We start from the raw sequence: 27,691 nt of genomic DNA, 5'->3' as shown, positions 1-27,691 counted from the left end.
AAAAACATATATCCTCCTCCTATTCCTACTCTTTCTGTAAAAATTATAAAAAAAAAAAAGAAAAGAAAGAAAAGTCATTCATTGATTATATGTATGTATCTATATATCTCTCGGCCGTGGTGTAACTTTTGCTCTCGGATAAAATACCTTAATTAAATGTATGTATTTTATATATCAATTGTGACTTTGCTTTGGTTCCTTTGCACGTGATCTTCCTTTTTCTCATCACGTGACCATGCTTAGAATATTTTGTTAATTTGTGTTTAGTTTATTATGATGTCTAGAGTTTTAAATTTTCTATTTTGGTATATCAACTTTTGTTTTAAATAGTTATTTTTATGTAATGTGGCTTTTGTAACATGGTATTGTGGAAATGGTGTTAGAGCTATAGTGAGACCGGTGTTGGGGGTGGGAGAGTGGTTGGTGACTGAGGATGAGAAAGGTTGAAATGGTTATTTAAAAGAAAGAGAGGTTATGGCATAGCTCGGGCGGTAGAGGTTGTGAGTTCGATCCCGACCCCACCTCTACATGTTGTACTAAGAAAAAGAAATAAAAGTTTAAGGATTGAAATTGTTACTTTTGAAATGAAATTTAAAAGTTTGAGTTGTATCTTTTTTTTAAGCCTAGAATCTTAATTTCTTTTAAAAAGTAAATTTATTAAAATGTTTTTTTTATGCTGTGAACATGGATCGAACATGTGACCTTCAAATCTTCAGTCTAACGCTCTCCAAACTAAGCTATCCCACTGTTGTTCTCCTCTTAGTCCATTAAATTGAGTTTTTTTTGTAATTACTACATTCTCAACCCTCTTTTTAAACTATGAGTACTTTTATTTAGAGTCTCCATTTGTTGTATGTTACCCACGTCCTTTTTAAATGAAATGTCTTGTCTCTCAAAAAAAAAATCTATTTAATATATATTTTTTATTTTTATATTTGGGGATAAGAAATGACTTCATTCATAGGTGCATATACATTAAAAGGAGGCTAATGTTTTTTTAGTTACTTGAGCTTTCTAAGTAAGTAATATATGTCTTTTGATCATAATTGAGTTCAGTTATGTCGATCCGTAATTTGTGATTTTATTGTTAAGCTTTTGTATTCTATTTAATATAGAAATCTTACTTCACATTATTGAAGGTTAAAATTTTAATGCTCAATCTCTACGGAAAGGTATAGATTAAATGCCTTAATTTATACTATCTGTTCTTTTTAGTACACACAACAAAATATGGGGTGGTGAGATTTTTTGAACCTTTCGAGCATTAGGAATGAGTAAGATGTTTCAATGGTGAATGAAAGTTCATGAATTAAATGTAAATTTAAATATTATTATTAAAAGCATTATTGTACAAATTTATTCTATGTTTTATTTTTCTACAAAGTTGAAACACAAAATATATACTTATATTGGAAATGTTTGTTTACTCACCTTCTAGATGGATAGTTTAAAATGAATTTTGTCCTTCTCTAACTCAAATATTTAACATCACAATGATAAATCTCTCAAAAACATGGTCAATCAATTTTAACATTTCAAGAATTTTCTAAACACGTGATCAATTAGCCCTTACATTGAACACCACAAGATCATATAATAATTAATGAACTAACTTGGCATTTTCTCGCATATATGTTCATTATTTGTAACTTAAATATATATATATATATTAATTAAAGTTTAGCAACCAAACAAACACAAATTAAGTACTATAAGATAACATCATATACAATTCTCTAAAATGATAAAAAAAAAGAGTTTATATATATGATTGTGTAGAACATAAAGTCAAAAGAAAATAAAACACCTCTCTTTTCTTTCTCTCTTTTCTTTTTTGCAATTACTCTTACAAAAAGTACAAATATGAAAATTAAAAAAATATATATTCTAAATAAAGCCAATACCCAATGAAAGTTTCTCCAATCTTTTTTCCTTCAACAACTAGTAAAAAGATTTCAACTTTAGATCATGTTCTTTTTCAATTGAGCTGTCATAGAGAGAGATAAATCAAAACACACACTTTTCACCAAAAAGAGAAAGGGAAGGGGGAGAAAAATAATCTTATAATATGATAAAAGTGAACATCCATTTTTAAAATACAATAAATGAGTTTGACTTGAAGGGTAGATATTAAAAAAAGGCACTTGTTTTCTATATATATACACATAAAAATTTAAACTTTGTTGAGTTGGAAAGAAGGGGAATAGAGGTGGGGGGGGGGGGGGGGGGGGGGGGGGGGGGGGGGCACACAAGCTGTCTTGTGAGGGGAAAAAAAAGCATAGGAGGACATAATTATGGCTCCCAAGTGTCTTGGATTCCAAATCTAATTAAACCTCCTTTTAGACTAATTTTAAACAACTTTAATTATAACAAAAACACACATACACTTTTTCACTTTTGTCTTAATCAAAACTTCACTAATTAACCCCCAAATTAATTCTTTAATTGACACCCTATAGCAAGCTAACTAATAATATATATAAACACAAATTTATTTTCTTCTATTCTAAAAGCTGCCAAAAAAGGAAAAGGTCCTTTTTCGCCAATTATATAAACATCAATTTTATTTAATACAGGAGAATTCTCCTTTTGATAGTACATTACGACAAACACGAAAAGATATGATAAATTGTAGGGGTGAAAGAAAATAAAAGAGTCTTTCTAGATCGATAACTAAGTAGTGGCATCTTTTTTGGTGCAATGCAATTGGATCTCTCCTTTGGAATCTCTATCTAGAAAGAAATAATCGTAGATTCGTTGATAAATCCAAATCTTACATTAATCTTTGGGAGGAAATCAAAGATTATGGCTTCATCGGTCTTATAAATCCCTCTATTTTTTTGTAATTATGATATTGTAACTATTTCTTTAAATTGTCGATATGAACTTAGCTAAGCTGAAATTGACACTTGTATCCGATCAAGAAGTCATGAATTTAATTTCTCCACCCCACTTGTTGTACTAAAAGACACTATTTCTTTAAATTTGAGTGTCTTTCTTTAAGGCCTCCCTTTTTGTATGTTTCTCATGTACCCATCAATAAAATGGTACCTCTTTTCCAAAAGAAACATATTTGGTCTCTAACTAACGTTTGTCACATTTTTCATTTTCTCCCTTTTTGAAATTTTAGCTTCATCTTTTATATACTGATTCTTTGCTTAAATGTAAAATTCAAGTAATTATACCGTCTTTAAAAAAATATGATGTGCAAAAGAAAAGAGAGTACTTTTCGTGAGCCTGTATATTGTTATTATGTTAGCATCTTTGTTGGGTCTCTTTTTTAATTCTAATAAATAAGTCATTTTGAGTTGCATAAGTTAATGCGAGGTAGGTTTTTGATTGGATAGATGGAGATATATGTCCATTTGTCAAATTAAAAATAGGATAATTTTATTTATTTATTTTTTTAGTATAATTTATGAGGCATGAGATCGAACTCACAACCTCTCTCTTAGTTGAAAATATATGTCGACTACATATTCTATAAAAATAGGATAATTTTAACTTATTGAATAAAATGTATTTTGACTTAAATACTAAAAATTTTAAAGTTTTGTGACGGTAAGGGACTTCCTGAATTAAAATTTTTTTAAAAGATTAAAATGAAGAAAAATGACAACTAAATTACATATCTAGAGAATTTTCTCCCTCACGCCTGTGGAAAGAGAAATAAACTAGACTAATTTACTTGAAGGTTTTAGGTTTGAATTCTTCGACCATGTCAAAGATGATAACTAAATCCCTTCATTGAGTGTTCGTGAACTATTTGTATTGGGATCAATCACAATAAATTTAGGTGGCCACACTGGCCCGATTGTACTCACTGGAATGAAATGGAACTCTCTAAAATATAGTCTTATGCAAAGCCAGTTTAAGGTCTAAACAAGTCTATTGCCTAAAGGGTTTAAGGTCTAATTCTAAGAACCCTCATATTTTAATATGATATATGTTGATGGAGAAATTTGGCCTTCTAGGATTCCGTCAAATTCGCATCAATCTTTTAGAATAAAGGGATCGACGAGACCTGCAAAACAGAATAGCATTAAAGACCGGTGTGGCTCTTGCCGCACAGACTCTGATGCTTAAGTCGGAATCGGAGTAGTCGAATATAAAGTATAGGGTGTTGTGAGCATACCTTTAGGGTTTGACTTACTCCAGTATTTATAGGAGTTGAATCCTAATCCTTTTAGGAACTGTGGAATTCGTACTAATATTAAATCTGGTTATCTGAATCTGGGGAGAATCTTGAGGCAATCAAGATATTTTCTTCTTTTGAATATAGGATATCTTCTCCTGAATCATAAGACCATCAATATATCTTTTCTTTTGAATTCCTTAAATTAAGGGAATCTGAATTGTAGAAAATTAGGATTTTCTCATCCATAACAATAACCTCCACTCTCAAAGTTGGAGATTGTCCGACTTCTACTTTGAGAGTATTTTGTCATTGTTGGTTTTCATCAAGTCTCTTAATACTGAGAGCACTTGTCGTTTTCCATTGTCGTTTTTTATGGGCTGACTGTCATAGCCCCATTTTCTTTTGTTGTAGTTGGCTGCAACCAAGTCCCTTAGTGTTGAGAGTATTTGTCGTTATCAGTTGTCGTTTTTATGAGTTGACCTATTATAGCCCTCATTTCCTTTTGTCGTAGTTGGCTGTAATCAAGTCTCTTGGTTTACTCTTGGATTTCCAACCTACTTGGCTTTTGCTAATGGTTTTATACCCTGAGTCCAGTCGATACCCTTTTGTCGGTCGTCCTTTTATGGGCTGGCTGTCATAGCCCCCATTCTGTTTTGCTGTAGTTGGTACGGTTAGTTTTAACCGTTAGATTTTGGCCTTGGGATATAACTTTCAACAGGGCTAGTGGTACTTCGTCCTTTGAGTTTCTAACATCTTTGGCTTTTGCAAATGACTTTTATACCCTGAGTTTAGTCGGCACCCTTAGGTTTCTAACATATTTGACTTCTACCGATTTTTTACCCCAAGTTAAATCAACACCCTCGGGTTTCTAACCAATTTTGGCTTTTGCCACATGGGTTTTTACTCGTGGGTTTCATTGATTGGTTAGACTTGCTTGCTTTCTGCTTGAATTGCTAGGCCTGTACGCATGCCTTTTTCAGCACTTCGGATTCTTTTCCCTAGTTTCACTGATTGGCTTTTAGTTTATCGGCCTACTTCTAGGTCTGTCCTTGTTCGAGTTCCTTGACCAGATGTTGATTTACTTACCCATGCCTCCACTTTAAGGATTTTCATTTAAAGTAAAAGATAAACGCTCAAAGTAATTAATTAAATTTCAGATGTTAGGAACTTTTTTAAATCATGAACAAGTAAGTATCTTTTGGCAACATAGTATTAACATGTAGTTACCAAAAAATCAGTCCTAAATTATACGATCTACTAAATATGCGGTTACCATAAAATTAAATCTAAACTCTTGTAATCATAAACAACTAGAATTACACAGCAAACACCATTGTTTAAAGTAGAAACTTCGTATGTTAATCAGTTGCTTTTTCTTTTTTGGGATTTGTTGACTCATTTATCCCAGAGTCTGTTTTCGAATCCATCGATTTATCTCATCCAGGATCTGTCCTGGAATTTGTTGATTCGTTCGTTCTGGGTCATATCTCAGAACTTATTGATTTGTTTTTTTCTCGGCTACCTCAGGTAGGGGAAGGCCCCAAGTCGTATGGCATTCATCGTTAGAAAGTTGTGGTCTGCCTCCAGAATACATGTCGATTCGTTTCTCCCGAGATCTCCTTGGATCTAAGTAGTTCTCATTCAATTCGTTGTCAATCGTCTTGACTTTTAGATCTTAGTCGTCATTGATTCAGAAATTTGGCCTTCTAGGATTCCTCCAAATTCGCACCAATCTTCTAGAATAAAGGGATCGACGAGACCTGCAAAACAGAATAGCATTAAAGACCTGTGTGGCTCCGATGCTTAAGTCAGAATCGGAGTAGTCGAGTATAAAATGTAGGGTGTTGTGAGCATACCAGGTTTGGCTTACTCCCCTATTTATAAGAGTCGAATCCTGATCCTTCTAGGAATTGTGGAATTCGAATACTGATACCAAATCTGGTTATCTGAATCTGAGGAGAATCTTGAGGCAATCAGAATATTTTCTCCTTTTGAATATAGGATATCTTCTCCTGAATCATAAGGTCATCAACATATATTTTTTTTTTTAATTCCAGGAAATCTGAACTGTAGAAAATATTTTCGCATCCATAACAATATATAATGTATATACTATTGTTATCTATTTATTTTAATTTTTAATTATAAATATAATTTAGAATATAAAATAATATATGTTTATAATTTTTTTTACTTATAATACAAATTAAGAATATATATAATTCTCTTAGTAAAAAAAAATTGTGGAAAAAGATTGGAAACCTCTCTAAAAAAAACTTATAATCAATGAGTAAATTATATTTCTCTCAATTTGAATTCTACCTTTCAAATTTGTTGAATTTTATTTTTTCTTCACAATGAAAATCTTTCAAATTTCTTTAAAAAAAACTCAACAATTAATATTAATCCCCTTAAAATTGTCTAAGTTGCATGGGGAGACCTTCCATATTCTTTCTTCTTTTATTATTTTTCTTCACTTAAAAACCTTTCAATTTCTCCTAAAAAAAACTCTATCATAAATATATATCAAGTGTGTCTTACTAATTTTAACTCAACTCTCTCTCCACCTCTCTCAACTCTTCATCTTCTTTATGGCTTTCCAACTCTTCAGGTGTGATTATCGATCACTAGAACATAAATCAAAGCTTCAAGTTTGTTATTTGCTCAAATTAATGTAGTGATTTCGAAGTTCTAAATTTTTTTTCGTACTTTTTAAAAATTTTATTTTATATTGTTTAATTTTGAGACTTGTTTGGATTTTCTTACTTTATCACTATAGAATATTAACATATGTCTACAAGAAAATATATGAATTAGCTGGATATGAAAAACAAGAAAATAAAATAGAAAAGGTGATTGAATCTAAAAGAGGTGATGTTAATAAACTTGTTATTGGAAAGTAAAAATAATAACAATATGAAATAATAGAATAAATGATAGGTATAGATAAACAAAATGTAAAATAAAAGTAGTAAATAATAATAGGGTTAAAATAAATTTTAGATGATATATTATATATTAAAGCTCCATATTAATCAAAAACCCAAATGAAAAGAAAAAAAAAGTGTAGAAATCAGGTGAAAAATGATATGACATGAAATGAAATGATATTACAAGAAAAGATTAGTTTTGAAGGAAAGAATTTGGAGAAAAATGACAGAGAGGGGACTCTTTTTTTCATTTGAAAAAGATGGATAAAGTCTGAAAATATTTTGCAGTGAGAAAACAAGAGAGTTTTGTCTTAATTCTCTTGTTGGTATCCAAAGAAGTGAACCAAACTTGGCATCTCTTCCCCTTCTCCTTCAACACTCCCACTGAAACTCAATCATAAACTCTCTCAATTAATGATCATACACACATAAAAAAAAAACCAAAGAAAAAAGAGCAAACATCCATCTCTCTCTTGTAATTTGTCTGTTTGTTTGTTTCAGATTGTTTGTTTTCTCTGGGTGTAAGGAATTTTCATTCTTGTTTTCCTTGAAATTTTGTGTCTCTCTGCTGTACTGTCACAAAAAACAATGAATTATGAGAGAGAGAGAGGCTGACAAAAGTTTTTTTGTTAGGTAAAGTCAGGTCTGATAACCCAACATGCTCAGATCTGCTGCCTCTAGTAATTAAAGTTCACACCAAAGACATAAAAACATCCATCTAATTCTTCCTTGATTGTTAAATAATTCTATTAATTTTCTGTTTCATCTTTGGTAATTTTATGCATGTATAGTATATACACCAACACACAACAAAACTATGTAGTATGCACTTCTAGCAAACCTTTTTTTTAGGTTAAAATAGTATTTCAGAGTTTTTTCAAAAATTTCATATTTTAGTTTATATACTTCCAACTTTGGTTTATTTTATTTTATTTATTATTTTTTTTAGTACAACATGTTGGGGAGTGGATTCGAACTCACAACCTAATAGTTGGAGGTATATGTCAATTATGCTGAACTATACTAGTTTTGGCGGTTCATTTTAGTTTTTATACTTTCAAAATATTTATTTTGGTTCCTATACATTTAAAAGTAACTATTTTGGTCTGATAAAAAAAAAGTAACTATTTTGGTCGTTATTTTCAAAATTTTAACATAAATTCTACACATAATATGAACTCTTTAATATAAAGTCATTAGATTTCAAGAAATATATTGAGTGTGTAGTGTGGTTTTGAAGTTGTGGTAGAAAAAATAAGATTAATTTTAAAAAATAGAGGAACTAACGTGAACATTTTGAGACTATAAAGACTAAGATAAACCAAAATTGAAACTCTAAAGATTAAAATGACCACTTGAAAAGTAGAGAGATCCGAATGAACATAAATCAAAATTGTAAGACCAAAATAATATTTTTAACAAAAAAAAAATTAAAATATACATAGAAATACCCGACTAGCCCCGTCGTATTCCGGGGTCGATTTTGGTCGATTTTATTCATCAAGAAACAGATCTTGTCCTCTGGCAAATTTGGAAACAAAACAAGTTTTTCCTTTGTTATCTATTTTTGTGTTGAATTATGGTGTGTCCAGGCATGAAAATCTCAGCAATGGGTGCATAGATACAATGGTAAAAATAAAAAATAATGATAATGGCAAAAGAAATCATGTCAAAACACAGCGCAGCAGACTGAGGTGGAAGTGAGGACTGAAGAGAAGATAGCCAACACAGAGAGTCAGAGAGACAAATATACCTCATTCATTTCCGGGCCATTTTTGTGTGGACCTCTCAATATAGCCTTTGATTTAAAATAATTCACTGCATGCCCCCCATTAATTTACTGCACCCCACTTTTTACCTTCATTATTTACCTTTCCTTTTCACAACTCACAGCCTCAACATGTGATCCACAGTGATCTCTCTATGGTATATAAATTAGGATTCGAAACTATCTGGATTCGACTATAGCTTAGTATATAAGTATTTATTACCGTCTTAGAAATAAGACATTGAAGTTGTATTTGATGGTATATTCCACGATGATAAAACAGTTGTGTTGTTTTCAGATATATATATATATATATATATATATTTTATTTCATAATCTGAAAAACTGTTTTAAAAACATCCCACAAAAACATATATCACGATCAAGTGACTTTGAATATGAATTATGTATTAAACAAGTCTTAATTAGTACTCATATTTTTTGCATGGTTGTTGCTCATTTTTTACATACGTTGAGATGTTTGCATCTCAATTTTAATAAGTTTGATATTATGTAGCTTATGTATTCTTTCCTTTTTTTTTAATCCATGTATGATACACCAAGTATACCCATAAACATAGACTTGGTATTGTAACTTGTGAGTCAAATGCCCTAGGTTTTTATTATATTTATCTCTCTAGTAATTGTTTATTAATCTGACCAAAAGATCGTGAGTCGAATTCACTCCTCCATATGTTATATTTAAAAAAGTAAATAGTTTATTAATTAATTTTTTTAAAAAAATATATAAATAAATGACCCAGGTAGCTGATACTAATAAAAAATTAAACGACACTATAAACAAAAATATATATATATATATATATATATATATATGAAGTTTATATGAAAGCACTTTTAACAACAAATTTTGTGGTTAATAATGAGAAAAGTTTTATATTGAAGTAGATTTAAGCTATTTATACAAAAACAACTCGGAAACTATAAACTATGTGTTCCCTTTATTCCTTACCTATTCTTGATTCATTTCTTTATAAACATGATTAACTGGTGATATATCATCAAGGGGATTTTCTTTTAGTACAACTAAAATTTGAAGTATGGAGATTTGAACCACCGATTTTAAGAAAATAAGTAGATGTCATTTGCTGTTAAGTTCACGATTACATCATCAAAAGGTTTATTACGAGAAGATCAGACAACTAGATTTGAGAGATGACTCACGAGTTTCTAAAAAGAAAATAATATAATATTACAAACGTGAAGATAAAGATTCCAAGTTTCAACCTTTAAGAAAAGCGATATTTTACCTGTCTTAATTAATCGAACCATGTTGATCTTAGGAAGAGGGGCTCAATTTTCCAACAACTATTCAAACCCACTTCCAAATTTTGCAGGCTTAAAATGGGTTGAAAGAATGAATTAAATAAATGGGCTATAATTTGAAACTTCAAAAATGGACTTGGGTTGAATGGCCCAAAACAGATGATGTGGACCACTCAGCCCAAATGAAAGCAATTCATGACTTGTGTAAGCAGGGGTAGAAATGTAAAAGCGTTCAATAGTTGCCGAGCCACTAAATAGTAAAATAAATGACAAAATATAACCCTCAAAATAATTAGTAAATTATTTCCAATTAATTGGCAACCATAAAATTATTAAGTTCCAACTTCAGTTTTTTTAATTTCAATTTCATCAAACTGTATTTCTTAAATTACACCTTAACTTGAATAAATGTTACCATCTTAACATTAACCTTTAAAAAGGTATTACAATTTTTACTTTCTAATAGATTTCTATTCGAAGAATTGTTATGTGTGTGATGAACTATAAAATATATATTTAGCATGAAATTGATAGATTTTTTTTTTCTTTTCAGTTTTGGTAGACTTATTTAAGGTCGATTTTGTGCATTAACCAAACTTTATTTTATACAAAATCTTACAGCTTTTACGTGATTCTCTCTCTTTTTTGGTTATAATTAGCGGATAAGTTAGCAGAATTTAAACATTAATGTAACATTTTCTAAGTTGAGGGTTTAATTTGACTAAATTGAAAGTCTAGGATGACGATTTATACAAACTCCCAAGTTGAAGGATAAAAGTGGATGCTTTCCTACTAAATAAAAGGAAACATTAATTCTTATTATGGATGTTTGAAATGTACAACAGTAGACACAATAATTTGGTAACCAAAATAAATGTAACTAAAAAAAAGTCAACCAATGGTGTTAGTAGATTAAACAATTATAGTACAATAAATTATAATAATCTTCTAATATATTAACAATTGCCCTAATCAATATTCAATCCCATGTATTTTGATGCCTATATTCGGTCAATAATCTATAATTATTACTCATTACAGTGGACCCAATAATCAATTTTAAGTTCATCACATATGAATAAGTCAAAATGGTCTATCATAGGCCATTTTAATTACTTTATAAAATTAAATTATATTTTTGACTCAATTTCTAATAAAATCTCGATTGGGTCAATATAATTTATTTATGTGAAAACTAGAAAGATTGTTTTTCTCTCTAACGCATTTGTCTTTTTGAGATTTCAAGAAAATCCACTAGCAATGTCTAATCAACAAATCGAAGTCTCTTTGTTTTGGTTTCACTCAAAAGACTTCATACCAATGAAGATAATTGTCATTCCGATGGATCACACATTTTCCTAACCAATGTGGGACTATGTTTGCACTCCTTACAAACCCAACTGTTCGAAAATTTGTAGAAGTCAAATTTAATGATCATCTTTCTAAATTCCATTCACTTTTTATTAAATTTTTATAGAAAATTTAGTTATATTTCTATAAAACAAACTTGTTAAATTATGAGTTTTATCATAAAACTAATAGATCTTCAAATTTTCAATTGTAAATCTAATAGATGTCTGTCAGTTTTTTTTGTCTTATATATATCTAATGTATTAGATTATTTTTAAAGTTTAAGAACCTAATAGATACAAAATTTATAGTTTAGAAACTTAGGTCTCGTTTGGTAATGTTCCTGTTTTTTGTTTTTGTTTCTTCATTTTTAATAAAGAAAAATGAATTGTATGGATCCAACATCCATGAATTTAAGTACGAATAAAATAATCTTTTTATTTATGTTTGGGACAAATTGGAAATGAGAACAAAAAAAGAAAAACTTGTTTGGATTGTTTCCAAAATTTCTATACTAGAATGTTCCCCCGAAAAAAAAAGACAAGAAACAAAATTAGTTACAAAATGTTAAGATTTTTTAAGAAAATTAGAAATGAGAAACGGAAACATAATCAATCGACCCTTATTTTACACTAAGAATCCGTCGGAAGCAAGTTTAAAGACAAATTTATAACTTATTAACTTCTTTGAACACTTTCTTCTACAAAAAAAAAGTGAAAAAAAACTTATGCACAAAACAATCTTCAAAAGCTACAAGCTCCATGTCAAAGAAGCAGAGATAAGACTTTTTTATCTAATAAAGCTCCAATTTACTTCGACGTGTCGCACACATTATTTCATGGAAGAACTTAATTGAGAAAAATCTATTGTCAATTCATAAAGGGTAAAATGGTCCAATTAAAAAGGTTAAAGCACTTTATTGAGAAAAATTCAAAACAGAATAGAAGAACATTTGATCTACTGAAGAAAGAAAAAACAAAAATTACAAAGAAGATATTAGAATGATAAGATTGAAAGGGTGGAAAGTGATGAGGTGTTCCAAAATTTTGAACATGTTTTTGTTTTGCTCTTTGCAGGGCATTAGATTTTCTTGGCCTTTGCCGTTTGCCTTCATTATATAACGCTCAGTTTTTCCACTTTCACTTTTCTAATCTTTTCTTTCATCTCTCTCTTCCTCTTCCTTCACTTTCTCTCTCCTCCAGGCAAAACCCTAAAGTGCCGTTTACTCCCACCCAAGTAAGTTTTCTCTCTCCTCTCTCTCTCTGTCTCTGTCTCCCCCCCCCTCTCTCTGAATATATATGGGGTCCTTTGTGTGCTCTTTGACCATCACTGACATTCATATATAAATATAGCTATACCCATTTTGTTCTTTAAACTTCTACTACATCCACACCAGATATATACATCTTACTTTTGTTTTTTTTGCTTTTGATGTGTCGAGATTTCGGATGGTTCGTGTAATCGAGTGATGAGACGTGAAATCTTTAATTTGGGTTCATTTTAGGGTTTTTGCTGGATGTTTATGTTGATGGATTAGAGGGACTTTAATAAGAACGATTAAAGAAAGCCCTTTTCTTTTAATTGATTGTGATTCTGGGATTTCCAATTTTGGACCTCTGAAGCATGAGGCGTTTAATAATCACCCGTTTTGGTTATCTGGATCTCGCAAGAACTAATTTTTAGTCCTCACTCCTCACTTTTGGTTTTAGAAAGATGGTTAATTTTTAAGTATTTGATCTCTTTCATTTTTCTCGGGAGTTCAATTGCAGCTCTATCTTTTAATTTTCAGGATTATCTAATTGGGTCCTAATTTTGTGGCATTCGCTTTCCATAATTCTTTGATATCTTGTGTAGTTGGAGCCCCTGTTCTTTTCCTTCTTAATCTTAGCTTCCGTATTTTGAATGTTTGTTTTTGCTCTCATATTTCCAGTACGGTTTGAGTATTTCTAACTCTCACTCAAAATGCTACAATTGGTGTGTTTACTACATGGGAGTTTTTGGAGCTTTGTAGTGAATTGTACTCACTGCTTATTTTGTTTACTCTGTAGTTATAATGGATGGTGATGCATTGAACATGCGTAATTGGGGTTACTATGAACCGTCCCTCAAAGCGCATCTTGGTCTGCATCTCATGTCTACAATTGCTGAGCGAGATGTGAAACATTTTTTGCCTGGTCGTGACCAGTCTGCTATTATTAACATGAATGGAGCATTTCATTCACGCGATTCTGCTGTTTCTGAAGCCCCGGTAACAGCAAACTGGGCAAGGGATGGTTGGATGAGTCAAAGAGACAAGTTTCTCAACATGTTACCCCCCAATCCAACTTACTCTGTTCTTACAGAAACTTCGGCTGCTCAACCTCTAGAAATGTTACAGCCTCCTGACACATCAAGAGATGAAATGGTCTGTAGGGTGGAAGAACCACCTGTGAAGAAGGAAGCTAAACAATCAAAGAAACGACAGAACGGAGGTGCTCCCAGAACCCCAAAACCAAGAAAGCCCCGTAAGCCCAAAAATGTTGATCCTTCAGTTCAGCAGGTGAAGGCACCAAAAAAGAAGATGGATCTTGTTATAAATGGGCTAGATATGGACATTTCTGGTATCCCAATTCCTGTATGCTCTTGCACTGGATCTCCTCATCAGTGTTATAGATGGGGTTATGGCGGCTGGCAATCAGCTTGTTGTACCACAACTTTGTCTATACATCCTTTGCCCATGAGCGAGAAGCGGCGTGGTGCAAGAATTGCTGGGCGAAAAATGAGTCAAGGTGCTTTTAAGAAGGTTTTGGAGAAACTAGCAGCTCAAGGTTATAACTTCTCTAACCCAATTGATTTAAGAAGCCATTGGGCAAGACATGGGACCAACAAGTTTGTCACTATCAGGTAGATTAACATGGTATGATGAGGATAGAGGGCCGAGTCTGTTTCACATGTACATATCTGTGGCCTTTTGCAGCAATCCTGGGGTAGCTTTAGCTGCTAACTTTGCTCTTTATAGTTTATCGGTTCGTGAAATTAGGAATTTCCATTCTCTTCGATCTTCATTTGTTTTGTAGGAGTTCATGATTTATTGGATTGTTCTTAATACTATTTCCTTTGGATCTTTTGTCTAAGATCAGTGATCTAATTATTATGTTAACTTTTTTCATTCCCGAGTGACAACAAAGTAAATTACATGGCAGCATAATTTTGTTGAAGTTCAACTGATTCAATGTAATGTACTCTCTTTTATCATTGTTGATCCATTTGGATGACCTCGGAGAGGCAGAACGCACAGCTGACTGTATGAACTTATTCAATATGTCTTCTCTGTCAACTTTTTCCCTTTAACAGAATCACAAAACACTTAAATATCATGGCATTTTAGATGGCCACGCATACCAAAATTTCTCTATCAACTGAGGGAGAAAGCGAAAAATACGAAAGCTTATTCAATTAGATTACTTGGGAAGATTATTTAGATTTTGACATGTTTATGTTGTAATTCTTATGAGTGGTCAGATACATGAACGTTGGATCTGATCTCTTGTTGTGACGTCTAATACATACTATCATCAGGCTGGCTTAATCTCAAACTCCCCCTGGTTTTAGGTATGAGTCTCATTTTTGTTCATGCATTTGATTCACATCTATGTCACTAGGAATCTTTGTCTCTGAAGTTTAGGACATTAGTGGAAATTCCTCAAGTTTTTGGTTCTACTAAGCTGTTGTCCATATATTCTGTTATTTTGCAGAGAGTCATCTGTAAAATAGCCAACTGATTCTATTCTGTTGATTATAGAAGTGAGATTTTCTTGAATCTACCTGAGCAAGAATGAATGTAGAGTTGAGTGATGAGATACTGAATATGTTTACAAAAGAAAGGATAGAAACTTGAGAAGGTTTGGGGCTTGAGATTACTGGAGGCTGAGAGATTTCATAAAGTAGTGATTACTGCACATGGTTTCTGTTAGTGTTATAAATATCTCTGAAATTAACTGAGGGTGGATTTGCAAAGGAGCAGGTTATAAACTGAGTTATCTTTTAGGTCCATAGACTTGAACTATAGTGTTGATCTATTTATGCTGTGCATAAGGTAAAGTTTTTTAACCTTGTATGTTGTAGAGTCAAGTTAGATAGCTCGAGTTGAAGTGCATGGGCTAGTTCAGACACTCGTCGTTAGTGAAAACAAAACAAATTCAAACTCGTCTCGATTGTTAGTTTCAAATGACTGTTAGAACGACTTGTAAATGTTGAAGTCATCTGGGAAGTTTGACATATTGGTGAGGACGGAAATTAAGAAAAAAACAAAAGAGAGCAGTTAACTAAGCATGTGTTCTACTGAATTCCCTAATTCTTATTTTGAAAGACTGCAAAACAGTTTGTAAAAGCAATTTTCAAAGATGCTGTTATGTTCAGTCAATTTTGAAACCCATAACATGAACAGAAAGATACCCATTTGAAAAGAGAGCAAATCTGAACTAATGTTTCATGTAGTGTTAGAGAGAAATTGCTGTATCTGAATACTCTGGTCTTGTACATGTCACTGCAGAACTTTGAATCTGATTGTGTTGTATGGTTAAGAAATCATTTTAATCTGATAATTAGTGTATAAAACTCCAATCTATAAGAAAAAGATGTCATTTATCGTGACACTGATTCTTTAACATGGAACTCTCAGTACAACTATTCTTTAAATTCAGCTACTTTCTAGAAGCCACCAAACAAGAATTTTCCTTCCTTTACCTTTTGAAATTAAAGTTAAGCCGTATTAGATATAGAAAATCTAAATACAACTCAGCAATAAAAGCGTGTGATCTAAATATCTCTCACAAACTCCATGGATGAATAAGATGGAGGGTGGAGCCCCAAAAAGAGAATGGAAGAAAAATAAGAAGTGAAGGGAATAATGATGGGGGAGAAGTAGTTTAGGGTTTATAATTAGAAGAGTAGAATTAAGAAGGCAAATGTTTGATTTGATTAGATAATACAGAAAAGGAAACAGGAGAAAAATGGAAGGTGGAGCCCTCAAAAATGAAGAGGGGAATGAGGGATAAGAATAAGAATAAGAAAAAAAAAAAAGAATAATAATAATAAGAAGAAGAATAATAATGGGTTGTCTCATGTGCAAAATTGCCCCTACTCCCAAACATGAAAACATGGTAGATATCGCTTTGCTCTCATTTGCTCATTTGCTCATTTGCTCATTTATATATATATATTTTTTAATTTAATATTTTGTTATTAAAAATTTTTAATTATTTTTAATTTGTTGCCCTTTCCCTCTCTCCTTATTTTAAAGCGACAACTACTTCTTTGATAGATACCCATTTTTAGCTCTCTCTCTCTCTGGTTTCTCTTTCCTCTCTCTCTCTCTCTCTCTCTCTCTGAGGTTTCTCTCTCCTCTCTCCTCTCTCCTCTCTCCTCTCTGTCTCTGTCTCTCTCTCTCCAGAAGGGCAAAACCCTAAAGAGCCGTTTACACCCACCCAAGTAAGTTCTCTCTCTCTCTCTCCACCCTTCTTTCTCTTTCTTCTCTCCCTTTCTCTCTCTCTAGTTTGAATATATGGGTCCTTCTTGTACTATTAGACCTGTTATCTGCAACCCCATATAAATATATGCATTTGCTTCTTCTATTGTTTATGTGAATTCCGGGATTTTGTTTTGCTGGGATCTGTGGGTTTTTTTTAGATTCCCAAGTTTTGAAACCCTAATCTGATTTTGCATGACGGAAGTCTGAGATCTGGAGTTTTCTTCTGGGGGTGACTTTTGGGGATCGGCTCCAGTTTATCTCTTGTTTTTTTGCTTCCGATGTTGTCAATGAGAATAAGTTTTTTTTTTTTTTAATTGATTGAAATGTTTGAATGTTCGATTTGTGGACCGCGGAGATGAGATCGTTACTCCAGTTTTCTTGATGGAAATTTTTCTCTGTTGTCCCTTTTATTGAATTGAATGTTGGATCTGGAATTCTATTTTGCCACGAAATATCTAGATTTTTCCTTCGTTTTCTCAGCTGCTCATTGAAGGTGGATCTTGATAGTAATTTTCGTCGTTTCCAATTTCTTGTACGATTTGAGCTGCTCGTTAATTGTTCTTCTTAATTGTCTTATCCCTTTTTCTATACCCCTTCCCCATTTGGATCTTTTGTTCTTTTGTCTGTTTTCATTTACGAACCATTATGATGTGGGTGAACAATCGCCATCCGAGTACTGCTAGTGGGAAGGTTCAAAACCTAAGAACTTTTCTCTTATTGTTGTTATGTTTGATATGTAGTTCTCATGGATGACGATGCGTTAAACATGCGCAATTGGGGCTACTATGAGCCGTCCTTTAAAGGCAATCTTGGCCTGCAGCTCATGTCCACCATTACCGAGCGGGACATGAAGCATTTCTTACCAGGCCGTGATCCCTCTGTTATGGTTAATGCTAATGGATTGTTTCATCCTCGGGATTGCGTTGTTTCGGAAGCACCAGTGCCAATGAACTATGTGAGGGACAATTGGGGGAACCCTAGAGATAGGTTTCTTAATATGTTACCTGCCAATCACAATTATCCTGTTCTTCCAGAAACTTCAGGTGCTCACTCCTTGCAGATCTTGCAAGCGCCCTCTTCATCTCGGGATGAGATAGCAGCAAGTAGAGTTGAAGAGCCTCCAGTGAAGAAGGAAGGTGGGAAAGCAAAGAAAAGACAGAGTGAGGCTGGTCCCAAAACCCCCAAAGCCAAAAAACCGAGGAAGCCAAAAGATAATAACGCTGCTGTGCAGCGTGTGAAACCACCAAAGAAGAATATCGATCTTGTTATAAATGGGATTGATATGGACATTTCCGGTATTCCAATCCCGGTCTGCTCTTGCACTGGAGCTCCTCATCAATGTTATAGGTGGGGATGTGGTGGTTGGCAGTCTGCTTGTTGTACTACGAACATATCAACTTATCCTTTGCCCATGAGCGACAAAAGACGAGGTGCGAGGATAGCTGGGCGAAAAATGAGTCAGGGTGCATTTAAGAAGGTACTCGAGAAACTAGCAGCTGATGGCTATAATTTTGCTAACCCAATCGATTTGAGGACTCATTGGGCGAGACATGGTACTAATAAGTTCGTCACAATCAGGTAGACTAATTCTGTTGGTACTTTCATGGATTTCCGGTTATGTCACGTCACGTCTGCTTGAATTGTGTATATATCTGCACCCTTCTGCAGAGTTCTGCTGGTAGTTTGTAGTTCATGAGTTTTATTAACATTTGATAATTGTTTTACGACATTTGGGACACTTTCGTTCTTTTATTTATTTTCCCCTTCAGCTTATGTGATACGTGCAAGCAAAAGAATTTATCTGGATGAACTTTCATTTATTGGAGATTCCTTTTGAAAGTATTTCATATTCTTTGATCCTTGTTGAAGATTAGTAACAGTTTCTCCTAACCATATTGTTGGAGCTTGTGATCTTCCCCTCCATGTAGCAAAGAGGAGGGGGAGGAAGAACACAGGCAATCTGAAACAAGTAAGTCTTCTGTTTCGCTTCAGGTAAGGCATATATGGATGATTTACTGGGTTGGTTCATGAATTAAAGTCCTGAAATAGTGTGTAACTAACATCTGTAAGATTTTGAAGTTCTTAAATTCACAAACACAACTACTGGGTAAGGTTGTGTTGTGTTTTGAACAGGTTCACTCATTCATGTGAGATCCTTTCTTGGGAAGGTGATTTCATTTTAGATCCTTTGAAATTGCTTCTGCTTTTATCTCAACTCTTGAAATTATTGAACAAGTTTTAAGTTATTTAGAATGGAAGTTGTTGGTTTGCTTTTATTCTGGATTTGTTTATTTTGGCTACCACATATCCTCCAGTTGAAGCAAAGTTGCAATCCTGCTTGACCTCTGTCTTTCTCCCAGACCAAGCAATCTCACTTTATCATGATGAAGTTTGCTGTGGTCGTGAGATATATAGAACTCTATTCTATGGACTTTTCTCGATCTTGTGTTCTGCAAGATTAAATGGAGATCTCTTGATATCAAATTCTTGTCAGATCTGCCCAATTTTTCTTAACATCGGATATAATAATGTATATGCTTCAGGAAACCTTAAAAAACAGGGGATCTGCTCATGTTGTCTTTTTCTGATTCTCATACTAACATTCAACTTGGCTGTTTTTTCCCTTCAAAATGAGGTGGAAATGAAGCAAAACCAAATCTTATATCAAATCAGAATGAAACCAATTGATTTCTTTGCCTGTTGTGACTTGGAAAACACATTTTATGCTGCTTGCCAGGGGTTGGGGCTTGCCTCTTGTCGATTTTACAACTGCTGAGGGAGTTGTTGGGGTGTCCACAAGATAGTTAAAAGAACGGCACAGCAGCACATCAAGATGAAAAGGATTACACTCAATATTCACAGAAAAACATCTGAAATATGCTTCTCCAAAAGATCAAGAATCTAAAATCAAATGGTTGCTTTTGTTTGAGAAAGATAAATATATACAACACATGAAAAACACTAACAAAATCCACATAACATCGTGGTCGGCACTCCCTACTATTATCAATCTTCCTATTTCAACATACAAGACTTTAGGTGCAATGGTTTCAAGCTACTTTATCTGTTATCGTTACTATCTATCTTATAACGTACATGGGGCTAAAAACACCGTCTTTATGCCTTTACGCCTTCTCGACCTCGTTAGTTGCAATCCTTCCTCCAAGCCGTCCTATCGAATCACAGTTGTAAAACTAGTTTACATTTTGTTTCCTATTCACAAGGTTGCTGCTGCTGCATTAGTTCAAAAGTATACAGATATCCAGTTTGTGACTGTTGAGTCTCTATCCTGCAGACATAACACGACCAAAAGCTAAAATCAAATCACAAATAGAGCAAAGTCAAAGAAAATAAAAGAGCTAAGTTTTAAAACTGAAGAAACCGAACGACCAACCAACCAACCAAACATTTGTGGGTATCTTTGGTTTTTATACAATTTTAAAGCTGAAAACATGTTAGTTCGTTTTGGTTTGCTTGATTACTAGTGGAGTTTTTTCGTTCAGATTTCGATTAGTCAGAAAAGAATATGTAGAGCATGATAACAAAAGAAATGGAATTGAGACTTGAGGATATTAGAATTGGGCAAACATACCATATGATGAGAGCCTTCGGATTTAACTTGGGGGAGGAGAACCTGGCTCAGATCCATAAATGGAAGCATATGACATTGTATCATCCTTGGATATGGCCACAAAATTCAACGGTGTAGTAGACAACCTCCTCATTTCTTTAAAGTATCCATTTTGGCGCCCAGAATAGGATCTAGGAGTCAGGAGCTCCGGAGTCGCACCACCCACAGAGTTTCGGCGAGGCGTGGGTGGCATCGATCCATTCCCATTTGCACGATATCCATTAGGCTTCCTAAAGCTGTTACTCTTCCGAGGGCTGGGTTTCGATCCGTACATAGCTTCCTTCTCTGTAAGGAGCAGATCTTGGAGCTTCTTTTGGTCCTGAGAATGGAAGATTCATCTTCTTTAAGCTAATTACAGTAAAGCAAATGAATTAACTTGGTAATTCAAAATGTGGGGAAGGGGTCGTAAACCCGTCTTCTATCGGTATAGAATGTTCAAATGGAAAAAGATATGGCATAAGGTAAAGTACCCTGTATCTCTTCTTCTCCTCTTCTCTGTGTTGTCTACTTAATTTGTAATCTTCAAGTATAGTCACCAATCTTGCCTGAATGAGGATGAACTGATGAACTTTCCAATACAACTAATGCAGATGACTAAAGAGAAAGGAGGGGAGCGCAAAACTTACCCCATCATAAAGAAACATAGTCTTCTTTTCGTCTTCCCAGGCCAGAGTTCTGTTTATCAGATTATCAACAATAGCTGAAAAGAAACAAAACACCATTAGTTACAGCATTCTCTTGTAGTTGTAGTTTTGGTTTTGGTTTTGGTTTTGGTTTTGGTTATGGTGGCTGTACTGCAGATTGGTTTTGAGTGGGTTATAAGTATTTTGAATATTTCTTTGCTATTTGATTCTGTGGCTGGATTTAAGACTTTTTCTGGTTGAGTGGGTGGATTTTGTATGTTTTGTTGGTTAGATTTTAAATGATTTAGTGATTAGTTTTTGGGACATCTTTTAGCTTCATTTTGTGGGAGGTATCAATTTCACCAGACGAGAAGTTGCTTCCTGAGAAAAATACCAGGGATTTTGCTAACAGTCACTCTAGCCCGCTCCGCACGCTTCAGATTAACATGTGAACCTCTCCCTGCATTGTAACGATTCTCGTCCTGCAATTCGAGTGACAAGATGTTAATGCAATAGAGCGAGCAAAAATAATCCCTTCGACTCTATATGCTAAACTAGTAGTACGGTTTGAGTAACTTTTATACATGCACGCGGTATAAAAAGTAATTGACATCTCTCAGATGTTGCAGACACAACCAAAATAATCAGCTTACTTGATTATACTCTTCAAGCCAATTTTCTTCTTCACATGCCAAGAGCCAGCGGTCTACTCTGTCCATTATTTCTTTTCGACTCGTCGCTTCTTCTTTTACTTTGACGATTTGCACTTCAATGTTTTCGAGAAGTTCAGAAGGATCTACTAGACCTATAAATCAGCAAAGCATGTAAAAGAATCAAGTTTCTTGTTTTTTGACCGGGATGAGACCAAGCAGTTGATTGTCATAATTGAGGAAGAGTAACTCTGTAGGAGATTTTAGCAACCTAGAACTTGAATACCTGAATCTATCAAAGCATTTGATTTCTCAGGAGCTGTGCTAGGATCGGCTTCGATATGAGTCATTCTACAAATCTCCTCCAACTCCGACCTCCTTTTCATTACGAGTTGTTTCATTCGACCCGCTTTAAATTTAGTTAACCTCTCCACTTCTGCTGATGCCTGGGGACGGCAAAATGGAACTTGAGCATATCGACATTTCGAAGGTTAGCATGAAAACCATAGTGAGAATGCTCCAAACCTGTTCGATAGTCTCTGCGGAGAGAAGACCCGGTTCCGTGACTTCGACTTCAGGTGCATGCATGATTGAAGTTATCCGAGAAAACTTTCTCTTTTCATCATGTGAAGAGTCCATCAAATTCCAAAGTTCAAATAACGATGTTACAATGTCCTTCAACTGCAGATGGAAGCAGATTCTATGCTTAATAGAAAAGACAAATGAAATCGAAATCTCGAGCGAGAATCTGCATGAGATTGATTACCTTCTGGATTCGAGCTTTCCTCTCTGCTTTCAGTGTCACAATGGTCTGCTCTAGGCCCTTCAATGTGCTGTTGCTGATATTTGTTGCTTGTTCCACACTAGTCGTGATTTCTAAGCTTGGATGAACATCACTTACAGTCTGGCCGAAATCCAAACCAAGAACACCACAGAGAGAATGAACCTCACTAACATGTTCCAAAACCATGTGAAGTCGATCGGACTGCAATGGACAGGAAAAAACACACAAATTTCTTGTCAATTGTCATTCAACCATAAGATATCGTATCGTTTAGTTAGTATTTTCAAACCTTCTCTTTTTGCAGGGCACGAAGATGACTTTGATATTCATTAAGCTTTCTCAGAGATAGGTCTGTTTCTTCCATGGTTAAAGAATTGATGATCATGTGATCATTAAGATGGCTGTATCCCGATATCTCGACACTAATCTTCTCGATTTGGGCTTTTATATCTCCGAATTGCTTCAAACGCTCTTCTTTCTTTGTCTTCAACTCTTCTACTAGGGGACTAATAGAAGCAAGCTTTTCTTTCAATGTCTTCGACCTCTTCTCAATCTGACTCTGTAACCAGCACAGGAAACAGATTAGAAACACAAGAGCCACCAAAATGGTCATTGAACATAATTCAAATCTTGCCAATCAAAATATGAACAATCACAATGACCCATAAGCCTGTCCTCGAATTCTATGAACTTAGACGTTCAACGGGAGAAACCTTTACCGGAGAATTTAATTCACCGAGAGCAGCCATCAAGGTTGCAACCTCGGCTTCCTTCGACGCAACGGATTGATGGAGTCGTGCCTTGGCATTCACAGCTTCCTCAACCTTTCTCCGATACACTTCCAAGCATTCCCGCTCCAATTCTAGTAGCATACGGTCTTTATCAGCTTCGCTCTCGCCAATGTCGCTCCATATTTGCTGATATCATAAGAATTGATAGATAGTCAGTAAGCTTCTATCAAATGAGGAACCGCAGATGAACAAGTACAGCAAAGAAAAGTTGAGAGAACAGTATCATTCAGACGAATTATGAAGATAAAAATGCATCAAATTCCCCCATATTATGCTTCTTACCAAGCATCACAAGAAAATGGAATTAAACCACCTCCCAACCAGATACAGTGAAATTTTAGGACAAAGCTAAAGAAAGAGAGGGAAAGGGAAGCAAAATTGGGAGGAATAGAGAAGGGGAAGGCAATCAATTTAGAGAACACCCACAAAAAGCATTCAGAAGAGAATCCTGAGTCCTTAAATGGATGAACAGTAAAAAATTAGTCTCCCCTGTCTTCAAAAGAATAATTAGCAGCTAACATATAGCCCCCAAACAACTCATCATGAGCCTCAATGGGAAGAAGCATAATAAAGGATAATTCTCACAACCCATCATTGTGAAGCAGATTGCAAAAGGAAACAAGAAAGAAGAGAGCAAAAGAAAAGAGAAAAAAAGAGAGATAGACCTGAAGTTCTCTGAGTAAAGCATTGCAACTAGAGCTCGTGCGCACACTGGTAAAAGGACTACCAATACCAACAGCCAGCATTTTTTTTTTCTTCCTTTCAACAGATCTCGATTTCACCAATCAATAAATCCCCAATTTGCCCAAGACCCAAAAGGGGGTGCTGAATTTTGACCAAACTGAAATTTCTCAACAGCTCTCAACAAACAGAGCTTCAAAACCTACAAAGAAAAAGCTACCAAGAAACTAGCATGGCAAGTGAGTGTTGATACTTGAAGGAACTCGAGAACAGACCAAGAAAACAAGACCCATTTCTAGTGTCTATGCCGCTTCAGAAATCCTCTGCTTCCTCAGATCTGAGAACCCAAAAGCCATTTCCCCACCACCAAGAAACCCATCTTCGTTCCTCTTCCAAATTCCTTCTCTTTTCACAAACCCCTTCCTTTCCAGCTCGAAAACCGAACAAAGAATGCTAAAGAAAATCTCAAAGAAGACACCCAAATGGGAGAGCTCAGAGAAACTGAGAGAAACAACAGAAAGAGAAATGGGTAAAGAAGAATCCGGGGAAGGAAATCATTGCCATCATTATTAGAAAAAAGAAATATATGCAAAGGGAAATGCAGCAGAAATTTTTTTTAAAAAAAAAAAAAGAAGAAGAGAGAGCTTTTTAATATAAAAAGAAGAAGAAGAAGAAGTGGAAACGGTGAAAAAATTGGAAAAGGATTTAAAAGAAAAGGAGAGAAGAAGAAAACATCACTTTTTGGAATTTGGAGGGCGTGCTAAAATGCGCCAACGTGGCAGGTAACGGTAACAGATACGCGGCGCACGTTAGCCAAATTGAAAATAAAAAAAATAAGAAAATAAAAAATAAAAATCAAGAAAATAAAAAATAGAAGCTTAAATTTTTTTAGTAATGAAGAAGGAAGGAAGCAGCTTGTTTTTATTACATTAAACAACGGAAATTCAATCCCCACTTTTCAACCCCGCACGTGTGGTGTACTTTCTACTAACACAAAGTGAGTGCGTTTCACATATTAAACCAGCGCGTGGATTTGATAAGTAGAACAGTCAATAGTCAGTCATGTTGCTGTTTTATTTTGGATTTTTTTAACTAATATTTTTGCCTATGTTTTAAAGAATATTTAAATATATATAGGTTAGAGTTAATAATAATAATAATAATAATAATAATAATAATAGTAACAATAATAATTAAGAGAGTTGTTTCGAGTCCATTTATAATCAAATGGATATTCACGCTTCGTATTAATTGGAATAAAAATAGGTAGACTGTAAATTGTTTTACAAATTTTTATATTCAATCAATTTCACCAATCTTTTTTCTTTCCCAATTTATGGCTTGCTTTACTAAAGTTTCAAAAAGAATTTCATAAAATTTATGAAATCCAAATTCAAAATTTGATAACATAATTCTTTTAGAGACGATGATTAAATTCGCGGTGCCTAAAGCATGGAGAAAACTAATAATTAATTAATTAATTAAAGGAGTGTGTCATTATCTAAATTATAGTGAAAGCTTAACCTATGCTAATAATACAATTAAATCCCAAATGAAACCTTCCTAATAACATCACATCAAACATGCTTTCATATTTGTGATTTGAGTTTTCTATTAATATAATTAAGTTAATTACATTGTATTTGTCCTAAAAAAATAAAAAAAATAAATTTACATGATACCTAGATTTCAAATTAAAAATTAAAGAAAAAACACGTGAAAACTAGGAGAGAGATATAATTGGAAGGTGTAGGACAATTATAATGATACATTATTATGACTAATCTTGAAAGTCAATATATGAAATTGTTAATTTTATTTTAAAAAAATCTTGAGGAATTTAAATTAATTTAATCATTCGTTACTTTTCAAGTGTGTGATGGGTTTTCTTCAAAAAAAAAAAAAAAAGTGTGTGATGGGTGCTGACAAAACTGCAAGGAGCATATTTTGGAATTTTTGCAATTTTTGACCTGAGTTTGAAAATGATTTACTAATTGTAAATGATTTCCAAGGTGACCTTTTATATAATCTTATCATATCATGGGGTAATAATATTATGATTTCAGAAAAAAAAAAAACACAGAATTCTATATTTATTTATATAAAAAAGTATCATATAAAAGCAACACTTTTGTGCGTACGTTTCTGATTGTGTTTGATGTTTTTTAGTTGGTTTGAGTCATTTTGGACAATATTGAGTTAAGTGGGGTTTGATTTGGAATTTGGTTTATTAATTGGTTCACTGAAATTTTAAAATTTTAAATTTAAGTTTTGAAGATATATATTAAAACACTATTTATTCAAATTTAGGATAATATAATTCGAAGAAATAGAAGTTTAAGCAAAAATTGAGTACTCAGTGAACTAAGTATAAGAGTAAAATAATGGTTTAAGAAAAGAAAAAAATCACTACTAAGATCCTATTTGTTCCCATGTTTTTTTTTTGGGTTAGAAATGGTAACATCATGGAGATAAAATTAGAAAAATTCCACAACATTCCCTAAATTTAAATACGTATTTTAAAAATGTTGGAATTCTTCGTCTTTGTCAAATATAGCGTAAGTGTAACTTTAACTTTGATTTAAATTATGCTATTTTTTTTTAATAAAATTTCAAACTTCCTAGGAAAATACATATTTATAAATATTTTATAATATTCATCTAAATACCTCTCCCATTTTAAAATTGGCAAACAACAAATATAAGAAACAAGAAATCTTTATATATTCTATTATAATTTCTAAAAGGAATAGAGAAACAAAAAAACATCACCAAACACAATTACTATTTCTCAAAATGTGAAGATAAGAAATAGGGAAACATGAAGCAAACATCATCAAATGAGCCATAGAAAATGACACATGAGAGAGAGAGAGAGAGAATGGCCAACATAGTTGAGTTCAATACAACTCTTTGTGAGTTGGCATTCAAAAACCCTAAAAAAAGTTCTTTTAACCCTTCAAACTTCAAAGATATAAATATGATCACTACATCTCTAAAAGTTGCATTAAAAAGAAACAATAATCACTCTCAACCTTTACAAAAAAGATCTTTAAAGAAAAAAAAAACACTTTAATGGTTAATTAATTAAACTCTCTCTCTCTCCTCTCTCCCCAAATCCAATGCCATTTCTCAACTTCCTAAGTTTGTTGATGAGTTAAATGAGAGACAAAGTTATAATGTTGCACATGGGATTGGTATAAAAATTTGGACAAAAAAAAATCCCCTTTTTCCTTTCCCTAAAAGAAAGTTTATTTAACTATATGCGATGCACATAAATTAAGCAAACACATGAATAGGAGAATCAGAAGTAGCAATGGCACATCCAAATATATATATATATATATCTATATATATATATATATATAAGTTTTCATATCATACAAAAAACCAAACCATTAAAGTAAATTCTTCAAACCCAACTTCAAAAAGGGAAAAAGGAGAAGTCTTTGACCAATTACATGAGAGGTTTTTTGGATTTTTTTTTGTTTTTTAATTATTATATATACATTTTTTTTATAAAGGAACCCATTATTATGTCTTTACTTT

The 27,691-nt window shown here is 33.3% G+C and overlaps 3 protein-coding genes and 1 long non-coding RNA gene across 4 annotated transcripts; 3 read left to right on the top strand and 1 right to left on the bottom strand.

Moving 5' to 3' along the window:
• Nucleotides 1-12,508: 12,508 nt before the first annotated feature.
• Nucleotides 12,509-14,676, top strand: LOC111015674 (protein BASIC PENTACYSTEINE2). Its single transcript, XM_022290771.2, has 2 exons — nucleotides 12,509-12,709; nucleotides 13,522-14,676. The coding sequence occupies exon 2, from the start codon at nucleotides 13,527-13,529 to the stop codon at nucleotides 14,358-14,360; it is 834 nt and encodes a 277-aa protein (XP_022146463.1). The 5' UTR covers nucleotides 12,509-12,709; nucleotides 13,522-13,526; the 3' UTR covers nucleotides 14,361-14,676.
• Nucleotides 14,677-16,778: 2,102 nt separating this feature from the next.
• LOC111015666 (protein BASIC PENTACYSTEINE2) lies at nucleotides 16,779-18,824 on the top strand. The gene is made up of 2 exons (XM_022290760.2): nucleotides 16,779-16,942; nucleotides 17,723-18,824. The coding sequence occupies exon 2, from the start codon at nucleotides 17,728-17,730 to the stop codon at nucleotides 18,562-18,564; it is 837 nt and encodes a 278-aa protein (XP_022146452.1). The 5' UTR covers nucleotides 16,779-16,942; nucleotides 17,723-17,727; the 3' UTR covers nucleotides 18,565-18,824.
• Nucleotides 18,825-19,837: 1,013 nt separating this feature from the next.
• MAP65-7 (microtubule-associated protein 65-7) lies at nucleotides 19,838-24,807 on the bottom strand. The gene is made up of 12 exons (XM_022290759.2): nucleotides 24,127-24,807; nucleotides 23,390-23,587; nucleotides 22,960-23,229; nucleotides 22,653-22,871; nucleotides 22,412-22,567; nucleotides 22,173-22,332; nucleotides 21,890-22,041; nucleotides 21,631-21,718; nucleotides 21,240-21,313; nucleotides 21,084-21,158; nucleotides 20,575-20,932; nucleotides 19,838-20,271 (listed from the first exon to the last, which is right to left on the bottom strand). The coding sequence occupies exons 1-11, from the start codon at nucleotides 24,205-24,207 to the stop codon at nucleotides 20,597-20,599; spliced, it is 1,809 nt and encodes a 602-aa protein (XP_022146451.1). The 5' UTR covers nucleotides 24,208-24,807; the 3' UTR covers nucleotides 19,838-20,271; nucleotides 20,575-20,596.
• LOC148212009 (uncharacterized) lies at nucleotides 20,927-21,485 on the top strand. Its single transcript, XR_015790179.1, has 2 exons — nucleotides 20,927-21,074; nucleotides 21,204-21,485. It is a non-coding gene; the product is annotated as an uncharacterized LOC148212009 (long non-coding RNA).
• Nucleotides 24,808-27,691: the final 2,884 nt, after the last annotated feature.

Source organism: Momordica charantia, assembly GCF_013281855.1.
Source record: "Momordica charantia cultivar OHB3-1 chromosome 4 unlocalized genomic scaffold, Mcharantia_2.0 BLBB01000004.1, whole genome shotgun sequence".
Classification (NCBI taxonomy): Eukaryota; Viridiplantae; Streptophyta; class Magnoliopsida; order Cucurbitales; family Cucurbitaceae; genus Momordica; species Momordica charantia.
Note: the sequence above shows the minus strand (reverse complement) of the source record. Positions and strands in the feature narration are given on the sequence as shown.